Source organism: Portunus trituberculatus, chromosome 29, assembly GCF_017591435.1.
Source record: "Portunus trituberculatus isolate SZX2019 chromosome 29, ASM1759143v1, whole genome shotgun sequence".
Classification (NCBI taxonomy): Eukaryota; Metazoa; Arthropoda; class Malacostraca; order Decapoda; family Portunidae; genus Portunus; species Portunus trituberculatus.
In genome coordinates, this window is record NC_059283.1 from 10004910 (window position 1) to 10019909 (window position 15000).

The following is a 15000-nucleotide window of genomic DNA, read 5'->3' on the forward strand; positions in this document are numbered from 1 at the left end:
CTTAGCTACCACACTTGTAAGTGACACTGGTCTATAGTTCAATGGGTCTCTCTTGTTACCTGATTTATAGATTGGGACAATGTTAGCTCTTTTCCAGTCTTGGGGCACTACGCCTTCCCTTAATGAGGCATCAATTACTTCACAAACTTTTTCTGCCAATTGCTCCTGCATTCTCTTAAAATCCATCCTGATACCCCATCAGGTCCCACAGCTTTTCTCACTTCTAAACTCCCCATCATGTTCTTGATCTCCTCCACCGTTACTTGAAACTCCTTCATAATCCCTTTCTGTTCCATTACCAGTGGTTTGTCAAAAGCAGTCTCCTTTGTGAATACCTTCCGAAAGCATCCATTCATAGCCTCTGCCATTTCCTGGGATCTTCACTGTATACTCCATTTACTTCTAAACTTTCAATACTTTCTCTATTTTTGATGTTGTTGTTCACATGTCTGTAAAAAAGCCTTGGTTGGTCTTTACATTTATCAATTATATCCTTTTCTTGTTTCTTTCTTTCTTCTCTTCTAATCAACACATATTCATTTCTTGCTCTTTTGTAACTTTCCACTGCTTAATCCGTCTTTTCCTTCTCCACCTCTTCCATGCATCCTCTTTTCTTGTTCTAGCCTTTTCACATCTATCGTTAAACCAGTCCTGCTTTCCAACTTCTCTATGTTGTCTTATTGGTACAAATTTTTCTCACCTTCTTTGTATATTTTTATAAATTCCTTCCACTTTTCATTTGCTCCTTAGCACTCTTGAATTTCATCAATTTGTCTCTTGAAAGAATTTCTTTAGGTTTCCAAAATCTGTCTTGGCATAATTCCATCTTCCACTTTATATTCTTCAATTATGCAAAATTAGAGAACAATAGTAAATATGCATGATGTTGATTACATATTGATAGATGAGGAAAGAAATTTTAATAGTATATGGAAAGACTAAAGATGGTTCATTGAAAGCCATTAAAAAAGAAAATTGCTGCTGCTGGTGTAATATAGATTGTGTAATTTACAAAGGAAAGCATTTTGCATCATTTTATTTTGGTGCACTGTTATGGATGAAGTTTGTGTAGCTAAACCCTGATTGTCTGCCAGAGCCAAAGTATGTGTGAAAACAACAGTGTATGTAAATATACAAGACATTACTTTTCATTCATAACACACTGCAAGAATGGCCAATAAAAATAATTTTAAAGTATATAGATTTGTATAGGAATAGTAAGTAGAAGGCCACTAATGCCTAGATTTTGAGGAAGATTAGTTATTTTGAACTTTTATTGATTTTCTAATTTTGTGCATTAGATGGTCTGGAAATGAAAATTAGAAAAAAAAAACCTGTTATTTGTATTTTATGCTGTTAGTCTCCTCCCTGGAAAAGTCCTGTATATTTCTGTCATCAAGCATATTTGTCAGCATATTAATTGAAACATAAATACAAAGGAAAGATAATTTTTATTATTTATATTATATTATAATAGACTCACGTTGAGATGAGGTGAGTCCATGCTGGGTGAAACTCACTACATATAGCCATAGTCTAGATTACATTGTTTTAGATTATTATAGTCGAAGAAGAAGACTTATCTCCATTGCAGCCAATATACTGCAATTTTCACCATGACTAATTCAGGAATATGAAATAGTTTAGAAAATAACAAGAATATAGAATGCACAAATTAATGTGCCTGTTACCATTACATTTATTAATATTGTCAGCCTCCTAACAGACAGAATTCCTTTGACAAGAAGCAACAAAATTTGTGATGTTTTCCCTTTGCACATAACACTAATAGTCAGATATTTATCAGTGATCTCAGGTGAAAATTTTCTTCTAAAGGAAGTGATCCATAATGGTCATAAAAGTTTATATTATATAGAATTTGTAATTGTTACAGTACATGACTTGATTGTGGATTTTATCAATCTAGAAAACTTTGGAGAACAGGAAGTAGCTGCAGAGATGTGCATTAGTTGGCCCACCTAGTAAACAGTCCGTACAAGGAACACAAGATTTAGAGCATTGCATCTCAGTAGGTGCAGGTTATTCAGTTCAGCTGGAGAGACTCATTTAAATTTTTTTTTTTTTTTAATCTATTTGAAGATAAGAAGTTATGTTAATGTCACTATTACTCTGAATAGTATGAGTCATCATTTTTTTTTACCTATATCTAAATTATCCTGTATTAGTAATTCAGGTTCTGTTTTACTGTTGACTCTGTTTCGGGATAATGGTGTCATATGCATGACTTGTGTACACCAGTCTGTAGGAGTGTAGGGTACAGTTGCCTGTAGATGGTGTGCTTCCTTCATGTGTGGACATGTGAACATTTCTGTTGTGTGAAGTGTCTCTCATTATGTGAAATTGATAGAGTATAACTGATTAAGACTAGAAATTTTTAAGATTTTCAGGATAACATTGATGTAGTTGCCAGTCATTGAATGTCCAAGTCAGTCATCATCACACTATGATATGAAAAGCCAGCATCATTACATTACCATTGTATTTTGCACTGCTTTGTCGCAGATATTTTTATTTTTATTTGGACAGATTTTTTTTTTTCTAGCTTTTGAAAATCAGTACATAGGTGGAATTTTATATAATTAGGTAGATCTGAAGGAGCCTGTCCACAATTGATGGCACATATCAGACTACATGCTCCAGCAAAGCAGAGTCAGTATGAGTGTGCTGCAATGTGCATATTGTAGTGTGTTGGTTCAGGTTGACTTGGAAAATGTTTTGAGGGAATATTTGCTAAATTTTAATAAGAGTGGAACATGGTACAGCATGGTAGCCATAACTGACCTACACACTTTTCATATAATTGTAGAAGTTGTTTGTTCAACATGTTCAGTGTAACAGCATGATTGCCAGCTGTGGCTCACATAAGAGTAGGAGCCATCATGGCTACCATGGTTGGGCCTCACAGAGAAGGAGGCCATTCCTTGTTATGTCAGAGCTCCACCTATTCAGTATCAGAGGCAGGAGCTTATGAGTTGGTAACTGTGGGATTCAGTCTTGTCTTTGTGACTAACATGGGTCATGGCTGCTGTGGTGCTGCCGCAGGCCCGGTGGCGTCGTAAGTGCCGCTCACCTCTGCAAGGCTCAGCCCTGGACCCCTGGGCACCCCGGCGGGAGGACTCCAAGGGCTCTGAGCCTGACTCCTGGGGCGACTTCCGATCCCTCACCGAGGCTCCCATCGCTAGACTAGAGTCGCTGGATGAAATGGAGTCGTTGTCTGTGAGTTCCTGACAACGCAAACCAAACCACAGAATACCCTCCACCTATCCCACTCCCTTGCCTGCCCTGCCAACACCACCACACACCCGCACTCACTTCATGCACGAGTCAACACACTGTCGGCTCATGGTACTTGCTCCCGTCAGTGTTGCAATGTTTAGTAATGCTCTAACATCCATCATTACATGCATCACCTCCACATTCAGTGTATCTTATATGTATTATGTACACTCAGATTTATGCTCCAGTCCTAATTACTCCAGATATTCACATCTCTCAGTTCTTGGAGTTCAAATATATTCAAAGATTATTAAACACATTGTGGATTGCAGAGAATATACATTTTTTTGCATTTCCATCAAATGAGATGTGCTTTTTTTATTTCACCTGCGTTTATGATATTCTGAATTGCTTGACATTTTCTCCTCAATTATCCATTAAAATTCTTTATCGTTCTTTGAATGTTTTCAGTCTATGTTGCAATTATGTTTTACTTCTAAAATGTTGCATATTGATAATTATGGAATATCATTATATGTATTCATTACTGAAAGTTATCCCCTCCCTCCCCAAAGTGTTTTGATGATTAATTCAAATCAGTGGATCAAAATTCTTTTTTAATGAGCAAGTTTACAGAAACTGTTGATCAAGTACACACTACTCTAGATATTGACCTCTGCCTTTCCTCATCTCTTACTAATCTTTCTTTGCTTTCACTTCCAACATTCTTGTTATTTTTATTTATTTATTTTTTTATTTATTTGTTTATTTTTTTTTTTTTGTCATGATAAGATTGGCAATCTAGATACACTCAGTGCAAATATGTGCTGGACTTGATATGCATACAAATTTTATTCAAAATTGCACCACAAATCCTGTGAGAAGGAAGCATTGTCACTACTCATGCAAGAAATGATGGCAACTTATGCTAGATTGATTTTTCATTTATTTTCCTGCCTTTGATCAGAAACCCTGGAAGTAAAGGAAGGTTACAAATTATGCCATTACTCAGTGATGCTTATAGTTGTCTGACCCGGCACAGTTGATCGTTGACCTCTCACTCCTGCAGTAATTTGTTAATAGACGTGTAAGTAATGGTAAAAAACTCTGAAATTTAACTCAGATCTTGCTAGAACATTGTTGTTTGGTAATTTTTAAGCTAATTCCCTTTTTTTTTTAGTTTTATTTATTGTTTTTTTTTTTTTTCCTCTGGTTCATTATGTACTTTGTTTTTCTCATTTGTATGAAAATTCTCTCTCTCTCTCTCTCTCTCTCTCTCTCTCTCTCTCTCTCTCTCTCTCTCTCTCTCTCTCTCTCTCTCTCTCTCTCTCTCTCTCTCTCTCTCTCTCTCTCTCTCTCTCTCTCTCTCTCTCTCTCTCTCTCTCTCTCTCTCACACACACACACACACACACACACACACACACACACACACACACACACACACACACACACACACAAGAAGTCCAGTTACATTCCATGGACATTAAACAAACTGTCCAAAATAAAAACTACATCAATACTTCAGAATATCTTGCACAGAGAGACTACAAACTCAGTGCACACACACACACACACACACACACACACACACACACACACACACACACACACACACACACACACACACACACACACACACACACACACACACACACACACACACACACACACACACACACACACACACACGTTGACGCGGTGTGTGTCAATCAGATGAAAGAGAGATATGACAAGAGATATGGACAAGGAGACAGGTCACAGAGAGCTTAGCTCAGGCCCTGTAATACAGAAATAGGTAAATACACACACACACACACACACACACACACACACACACACACACACACACACACACACACACACATTAAATAAATGATAAATGACGTGCATCCTCCTACCTCGCTGTGGTGACTGTATGTTGGGCAGTGTCTGGGAGTGAGCCACTCTTCGCACTCTTGGCATTGCTCCACAGTAGTTTTGGAGTCTGCCAATGTTTTGTGTGTTAGTCAAGTACATATTGATGCACTGACCTTGACATGACGTTTATGCGTGACGAGCAAGCAAGCATCTGTGTTATTGAAGTGTATATTAAGTCGTCTGTTTCACTTATTTATTTACAACATGCCTCTGTATGTATGTACGTTTAATGTTTGTCCTGTGTGAATTTGTGTACGTAATTAAGAATGTGTGTGTGTGTGTGTGTGTGTGCGTGTGTGAGTGTTTGTCTGTCCTTTGTTTTGGCTCCTTATTCTCTTCAGATTTATTGCTAAGCTTTGTCACCCTACCTAGTTTCTTTTATCTGTATGAAAATATACTAGAATGACAGTATTGATAATTACTATTTATTCTAGTTTGCATGAAAAGCTTAAAATCATTGTGTGTTCACCCAGTATTTAGAACATCAATTTGTTGATCAGTTACAGGCTGCTTTTTTCTGGCTGCTTGTGGTTTTTGGTTTTCCAGATATCAGAAAAGTTGAAAAGTGGTTTTCACCAGTAATCTGCTTAAGAATATACAGTGTATTCAGTCAATCCTTGGACATCACTATTCACATGTAGTAATCACAGATGTCAGGCTTAGTTCAGTATTATGATAGAGACCAATTTGAAACTGCATCATATCTGCTTCAATAATTTTGTGGTGTTAGCAACCTTGCAACAGTGATTTTGGGCAAGAATTAAACTGTAATTAATTGGCATTTGATTTATGTGTATTGAAAGTTTTCTAGATTAGTTGTATTATTTGCTTACATTTGCTGTACTGTATCTTGGTTTTTTCATGTAGCACCTTTTTTCAGTACATGAATAGAAAAAAATATACTTTCAAGGAAACACTTCACTGTCTGATGGAGATCAATATATATCAAATATACAATAATATTTTATAATTTTGCAGAACAGGTTTGCTTTGTTCGTCTGCTATAAATCTTTTACTTATTAAATAGGCAATATTTTTTTCATTTTCTCTCACTAACTGAAATAGAGTATAACTAAATGGTTTAAAGATATAAAACTTACAAAATAAAATAATGTCTTGTAAATAATTTTATGAAGTAGTAACCATAGTAACTAATCAAATGTTCTAAACTTAATGCACTTAAATAACAACAGCAAGTTTTATGGTATACTGACTTTTGCTGTTATTATTCCTAGTGTTGCCATACCTAATGGTGATATTTAAATCCAAATAATTCTTACTCATTAATTGCAGCCACAGCAGCAATACTTTCTTATTTGTAACATTTAATCACTTTGTGGGCCGTAGGGTGATAACATTCGCAAATTGATATTATTCATAGATTTTATCCTGTGTGATGTATTGATCAGCACTGCCCAAGGAGCCACATACTAACTCATGCAGTATTTTACAGCATTATTGGTTCAAACTGATTTAAATCTGTGATGTATATCTAAGTGGCCTGAATTTAATGTTTAAGTTGTGAATGATGAAGCAATGTGGTGCTCTGCAGGCATAATGTGTTGTACAGGAAAGGGTGCTACACTCTAGTAGGTCTGTAGGTTGTGTGCATATCTCATGCATTAAAACAATTCCAACTTTTTACTCCAGGAAAGATAAGCCAGTGTTGTAATGCTGAATATATTTACTGATGATATATTCATGTATTCCTGTAGTAAGATTAACTTGCATTTCTTGATGAGACTAGAAGGATAAAGTGATCAATATATAGGCTTCATTAAGACATAAGAAGTACCTAATATTTTAAAATATGCAAAGCTTCAGTAATGTACATATTTAGAAAGCCTATAATTATAATGACTTGGTATTTCATTGAGAAAACTGCTGTTTTCTATTTTGATTACACAGTTGCATATTTCCTCATGTATGGAGCACATTAGTATGCATGGAAAATGCAAGTGAAACCTTTACTGTAGGAAAGAAAAGATAATGAAGCCTTTGTAAATTTTAGTACCTGCTTTCTTGTAGAATACCGTAAAAATTAATTACAATCCACATTTTTATGGAGAATATTAATCCTCTTACAGAGAGAGAGAGAGATACAGTGCTTCACATTGAATTTGTCTGCCCTGGGTGTGACCAGTATGTTCATTATATTAAATCTTGCTTAGCCTTCAATAGGGATGTAAAATTCCCCGAATGCCACCTACACAGAGTAACGTATCAGTAGGAGCTTCTGAGCCAGCCAGGCAAAGTCCAATCAGCTGCTGTCTTCCTAGTGTGTTTAGCAGTGAACTTGGATGTTGAGAAGGATCAAGAAGATTGCTTATGGGCTGATGGTACAATTTCTGCATCTGTGGCAGTAAAATTGGATTCATTACTCCACAGTATCTCTAGCCTCTTGTCAGCATCCCCCCACACACACAAAAAAAAAAAAACCACTCTACTCCTCTCATAAAAGGGTCAAAAGAGCTTTCTTCTCCTCTGCTTCATGATGCATCTATCAACATTTCATTTCATACAGAACACTTATCAAATGTGTATGAGTTGCTTTCTTTTACTCTTCTTTCTGTCACACATGGATTAGAGTCTATAATCATTCTTTACAATAGTCTGAGAATGAATTTGTCTTCTTGGCTGTGTTATGCCTCATTTTGTTGGTAGGAATTGTTTGGCTGCCTTCCTGATCCAGTTTTGTAACCCACCACCAGACACTCTTTGGACACAGGCTTTGTTAACAAACCACGTTTCTTTAGTCCAGCTGGGCAGTGGTCTTTAAACTTAGGCTCTTTTTCTTGGTCATATCAACAACATGGGACTCAAACGGGATGGCAGTTTGGGGTCACTTTATTCATTGGCTGGGCTCTGAAGCTCCTACTATTACACCACTCTGTATAGGCAGTGTGATGAATTAGTGCTATTTTAGGTCCCTCTTAAGGATGAAGCAAAATTTGGTGCTGAACTAGTTGACCACTCCAAGAATTAATTAATTCAGTGTAAGGTACTGTAAAGTAAATGAAAGATAGGATTGCCAAGGAATACTTGACAAGAAAGACAGGTAGACACTTGATAGATGACACACACACATACACTTGCATGCACAATAAAAGATGGGATATTGCAGGATAGACTCTATGCTGTTAGAAAACAGAAACACACACACACACACACACACACACACACACACACACACACACACACACACACACACACACACACACACACACACACACACACACACACACACAGACAGACAGACACACAACTCTGTAGTTCATCTGGTGTTGGTTCAAATTCAGATCAGATCACTTTAGATTTTTGATGGCCTGGGAGGGAGTGGTTACTGTCTATCTTGTGTGTGAGATGTATGACGCCTGTACCTTAAATATAGTGAGCTCTAAGCTCTTTTTATGAAGTTAGCAGCTGGTAATGAAGGTTCCAGCATATCATTGAGACCATAGTTTATTACACACATGCAATAAACTTTTTTTTTATATAGTATTAACAAATTCCCATCACATTGATGAGGATCAGTTTCTTGTTCATATTTCACTGCACTATTTATTTAGTTATCTCACAAATTTATTCATAAGTACTTAGTGTAATTTCATGCAAAAAAAAATTGTGCACTGATGTTGTGCAGTAGTTTATTAATTTTACCACAAAATGTGTTTACCATACCTGAGGAAATAGTACATTATTAGAAAAATTGCAGAAATATGGTGATCTAGTGACTGTTTCTGTTACTTTTAAGTGATATTAGCATTCCATTGCCTAATGCACTATTTACATTCTCAAAATACTGAAAAAGACAAAGACATGGAAAAAAGGTTGGAGAACATCATGTATCTTGCAGTGCTTGACTCCAACTCTACAGCCGACATGATTTGATATTAAACAGTGCTTAGCATATTACATGTGAGACTGATCTGTGCTGCTCAGTGTGTGTTGCTGGAGCCTTGCACTCCAGCCAGTTGGAGATGGAAACTCCAGATTCAGAATTTTCAAAGAGAATTGGGAATTTTATTTATTTTAATTAATTTTTATTTGATGTAGATGCAATCTTATCTCAGTATGATTAGTATGATCTGTAATTGGATTGGAGGGAAATATATAAATATGTATCACAAAATATGTGTATCATTAATATTTAATATTCTTTAAAATTTTCATAATATACTTCAGAATCTGGTGATTCTTTCCAAGTCTCTCTCTCTCTCTCTCTCTCTCTCTCTCTCTCTCTCTCTCTCTCTCTCTCTCTCTCTCTCTCTCTCTCTCTCTCTCTCTCTCTCTCTCTCTCTCTCTCTCTCTCTCTCCTTTTATTTATCTACATACATTTTTGCAATGGTTCATGAACTCAATAATGTTTTTTTTTACTTCATAGGTGGTGACTTATTTTTTATTTTATTTTATTCATTTATTTATTTATTTTTATTATTATTTTTTTTTTAAGATAAAAATAAGATCGTAATAATGTTTGATTCTCTGACAGCCACACTCAAGGTTTTTAGAGATAATATAATGGACTAACAACAGAGTTCATGAGCAGTTGAGAGCTTGGGTATGAAGGTGTAGTCTCACTCGCACTGTTCCTTCCCTGGCAGCTAGCAGCCTCTAAGACCAGTGACCAGTGATACCGCCGCCCTTCTTCTCTCTCTTTCCTCTTCTCAAGGGTCCCACGTAAGCACTCACAGCCCATCAACAAGGCCTGCCACATCCCTGCTCGCACTTTGCATCTTATTTCTGTCTTATGTAGGATTTTATGACTTTGCTTAATGTTTGTATTTTTCAGAGCACCCAATTTGAGTTATCTTCTTAATTGTCTTGTTTATTCATTAACATAATCTTGCAGAATGCAAGCTGGAAGATTATTCATTGACACTTGATTTCTTATATTTGCTTGACTTATGTAGATTGGTGTTGGTGTACAATATCACAATTGTTCTTTCATTTCCAACCACGTCCAAGGTATTTTTAGTTTAATTACATTTATTTTGTGCTTGATATGTTTGTGTATGTGAAATACCATTATGCTCCTCATAATAAGCTTGTTATTGTTTATGCATTTCATCATTGCAGCATTTCTTTACCAATGAAATTTACATATTTTCCATTGTCTAAATGATTTGTATTCTTCTTGGAGAGACATTGAACGCAAGTAAATGTCATACTGCCTTTACACAGTAATGTTGCTCACAAGCACAAAACAGCTGGCATACATATGCACAAATTACAGCACTGTGCATATATATATATATATATATATATATATATATATATATATATATATATATATATATATATATATATATATATATGGATAGGAAATCTGAAAGAGAGATGAAAATATGCCCTCTAAATGTCTTGCATAAGATGAAAGAGATAGCAGCAGATGACATCATGATTGATTGCAATCTTTCATGGCTGAAAGTGAATTAAGTGCAGGAGAAAATAACCATGACAAAGTACATCTTTCACTGCATTATCTGACCTGTGTGTGTGTGGAAAAGGAGTTCCTAATTTCCTATTCCTCACACTTTGGCTCAGAGATCACAGGAAGAAAGGTAACTCTTAATATGTATAATACCAAGTGCTTAATTTTCACTTACAACTCTTTTCATAGAAAAAAAAAAAAAAATTCTTGTCTCCTCTCAGACACCTTTGATATATTCAGTGAACTTTTTCATGATTTTTTGTTGCAGACATTATCAGTTTTTTTTTTATTCTCTATTGATTTGATGTACCTCTTTCATGATTATTTCTCTTGCTTACAGTTTCAGTAAATGTTTTGAAAAATAAATACAAATGACATGAATAAATATATTGAGAAAAATTTATTACTTTTGTGTAATGCAATAATAATGTTAAAACATTCACCAGAAAAAAAAATGCGCATAAGATTCCATATAAAGGGAATTATTATTATTATAGATTTTTTTTTTCAAGTGCCATTTCATGCAATGCAATGATTTGCCATTTATTTATTTATTTTTTTTTTTCTAAAAACTAGAAGAAAACTAAGAATAAGGAATCAAATTATTTTTCAGATAGGACCACAGATAGGATGAACCCCCTTAAGTTTTATGATATGAATCTTGACTTCAGTCCTAGTCTTGCACATCAGTGTTTTTTTATTTTGATGTTGATTTCAACCCACCCTCCTTTGAAAGGCATCTCAACCTACCCCAAAGATATAATTTTTGAGAACTGACCTGGATCTATATTTCTATCAGTGTTCTACACTGTAAAACTCCTTTATGTTATGTTAAAGAGCATGTTTTTTTTAAGTCCTATACTTTTTTATGTAAAGCTGATAGTTTTCATCACAGTCTTATGGGAGACTGGTCCTTAAATGAGAATATGAAATCCTTAAATGTGATAGCCAGTTACTTCTTGAAATGGCAAGTTGAGTCCAACATTCCTCACTGTGGGATTGCTCATTGCACTTCATGAACACTATGAGGATAAAATGTAGTGTAATTGTTTCCTCTTCAGAGTGAACTATAAGAAGTTCTGAGTAGAGCAATCTGAAATGGTGGCTTGTTACATCACTCACATTATTGCATGTTACTTTCATGTTTATTAAAGGATTGTTGTTTATTATTAAGCATTTTAAGCCTCCAATTAAGAGAAAAGCTTAATTAGAAAGAAAATTTTGATTATGGAATCACCTTGATCAAGAAATAGTTAGAAAGGTTTTCTGTTAAAATGTTTATTTCCATTTCTTCATTCAATTCAGCATGGGGGGGGGGTTTGACTGAACAAGTCTAGTTTTTCATCTCATTAGTATTTCTAAATCACAGACAGCTAATATACATATCAATATAATCATATGTCATCTACAAATGCTAGTTCCTCAATTGTAGTTTCATATTAAGAAAAATCCAAACCTCTCAGGACACATCCATGTAGGTAGGTAGCTGGGGTGGTGTAGCATCCGGCACACAGGTTAAAGCACCACGTCTGACGGACACTTCCCTTTCAGGAACGTTCAAGGGAAGCAAGTCCCGGCACGAGTCGCCACAGCATGCCAGCTCCTCCCCGGACTGAGTCGGATGTCTAGGACTCGTGCTTTATCAACAAATCCTCAAGGACCCACAGCCACTCAGGTCGGAGTCCAGCGTGTGGTAACTGGCATCCCCAAGTCCACGTGAATTTGCAACGAATGAATCTTTCTCCAATTACTCATTATTTAGAGAGCAAAAAAATCTAGTGTACGAAGATTACATGTGACTTATAGTTGTGTGGAAACGTATGTAGTAAATATGTAGATGGAAGATGGGGAAAGATCTAACTGAGCTGAAATGCAACAACTTAATAATGATAGAGGTTTAAAATAACACTGCATATGTAATCTTAAATTTCTTGGTATACTGATCTATCATGCAATACATAAGTTCATCTTAGTCATGTAGGAAGTGATACACAATTCTGTGAGAACTGATCTATTCAGTATCATTAAGTTATATAAGAGAATTGAATAATAAGGCTTTTTACCACTGAATCTATTGATTTATTATAATTCTGCATTCAAATTGACTCCCCTGAAGTGCAGTTGAAGGGGATCTTAAATATACATAATGTTTAAGGTATTCCTCAGTGAATGTAGCAGGTTTAACCTTGCTTGAAATGATTAGAGATAGACAGAATATGTTTTGATATGCAGATATTGAACAGAAAAGACTGCACATTCACATAGACAGTCACTAATTGTTTCAGATTCGGTAATACTGCAACGTCCAGGGAACGATGGTAATTAATTTTTTAAGATTAAGGTTTTCTGTGATGCCTTTCATTTAAAGAGTGGAGAACATAAACCATTGGTTGTGTCCAAGAAGTTTTCAGTCATACTTCTTTCATAATTTTTTTTATATGTATTTATAAACTTCTCCAGTCTTTAATGCCAGTACCAGTCTATTTTTCAATTTGGTTCTTTTTACGCAGAACATCCACAGAATACTTTAGAGATGTGCATTTGTACAAACATTTTTAACATGTGATGGATTCCTCCTGCGTGAAATGAAAGCTGACTAGACACTCCTTGGACTCTACCACTGACATGAAGTTACTTGTTAAGACAACAACTCGAGGCTTTAGTTACTGGCTGAAATAAGACAAAACTGATGACTGCTATAACCTTTACTCTGTTGTTTAAATGTTCAACTTATATTTACTAGAACATACAGCTGCACGTTTGCCTCGATTGCATACATGTATAAATTGGTCCTTGTAAAAGACACTGATTTTCATATGACTTATGGATTTTCTTTCACACATACGTATTGCTACACAGGAGACCGTGATTATTTTTATTCAGACTTCTCTTGACATGATACAAAATTAGTAGATAGAAAAAAACAACAGTCTCTTCCTGGTTGATATTTCATCAGATATATCCAGATAACATAAAAATAAAGAAAAAAAATTGCAGTACTGAAAGCTATACACAGTTCATCCAAATGTGAAGAATTGGAAACATTTTACATAGTTTCCACACAACAAAACTAATTAAAATATAGAGAGATTTCCTTTATTTTTTCTAAGAGTTAAATTCATAGATTATTTCAAAATAGCATTATTTTTATGGACTTTGTTTTCTCCTTCCTATTATTGTGTTTGTGAATGCCTCCAGAGAGCTCTAAATTCTACAGCACTCAGTATGATCTGCTGGCTTAATACAGAGTAAGATAAGACCTATTTGGAATCACACAAAAGAAAGGACCCATGATATTTAGAATCACATTAAAGCTGTCCTGCTTGGTGCCATATATAATATTTTATGCTTTAAATCCAATGAACTGTACTGTCATTCTTTATCACCTTCAACAAAACCAAAATTGAGACAAGTCCATATTTCTCAAATTTACCTTCATACACAACAAAATTTGGAACTATGTGTGGTTGATGTTCATAGTGCAAATATTGTTCATCATATTGGAATTAACACACAGATTACATTTCAGTCAGTAACTAGACACTTGAGTCCTCATATACAAGAACTCAGGAGTTTCTCTAATCTCTTACAGCTGTATATGTCTGGAAACTCTACGAATATGTTGATGCATCAAAATGTTGCATAACCATTCTTGTAGTATTTAAGTTTATCTAATCTAGGATCTCGGTAGTATTTTGACATCCATGTGGATGTCTGAATCACTTTGCAGTGGCGCTCTCTCTCTCTCTCTCTCTCTCTCTCTCTCTCTCTCTCTCTCTCTCTCTCTCTCTCTCTCTCTCTCTCTCTCTCTCTCTCTCTCTCTCTCTCTCTCTCTCTCTCTCTCTCTCTCTCTCTCTCTCTCTCTCTCTCTCTCTCTCTCTCTCTCTCTCGTCACTAGTGATGTTGACTCTTTCATTATGAAAGATTGGCCACTCCATTTATTAATGTCTGCTTTCACCTGCTGCTGAAATATTGTAGTGTCATTGTAAAATTATAAACAAGATAAAACATTAGAGGAATAGAAAAGAAAGAGGCTGCTGCAAACACAGTTGTTTTTAAATGTAGTGGGAAATTTAATGTGTGAAAAGGTTTTGAAGAAATATGGTTGAAGCACCACAGCAAGCAATCGACAAAGTGCAGCTGCAGTGTTGTGGCGGTGCCTCGTCCCAGCTGCAGCTCGGGCTGGACTGAGGGTTGGGCCAATACAAACCTGTTTTGTTGAATTACTTTCTCTTCAAAATTGTACATCAACTCATCTTGTTAAGGTGGGAATGTGATGTCATCAAATTGTATGTGCTATAATTTTCCTGATAAGTATATAAAAGTAATTGCCCATTTGTATTTACCTGTTCTATGAGACAGATATTGCTTACATATTATATAACGATGCAAACACTACCTAACATATACA

At 35.5% G+C, this 15000-nt stretch overlaps 1 protein-coding gene across 8 annotated transcripts in view; it reads left to right on the forward strand.

Annotated features, from left to right (window-relative positions):
• LOC123510428 (potassium voltage-gated channel subfamily H member 6-like) overlaps positions 1–13409 on the forward strand; it is a 699140-nt gene extending 685731 nt beyond the window's left edge. For all 8 annotated transcript variants that reach the window (XM_045265606.1, XM_045265610.1, XM_045265612.1 and 5 more), the window contains 2 exons: positions 3064–3237; positions 12141–13409. In XM_045265606.1, the coding sequence (XP_045121541.1) occupies positions 3064–3237; positions 12141–12218 (252 nt within the window). In that variant the 3' untranslated portion in view covers positions 12219–13409. The remainder of the gene's footprint in view (positions 1–3063; positions 3238–12140) is intronic.
• The last annotated feature ends 1591 nt before the right edge of the window (positions 13410–15000 follow it).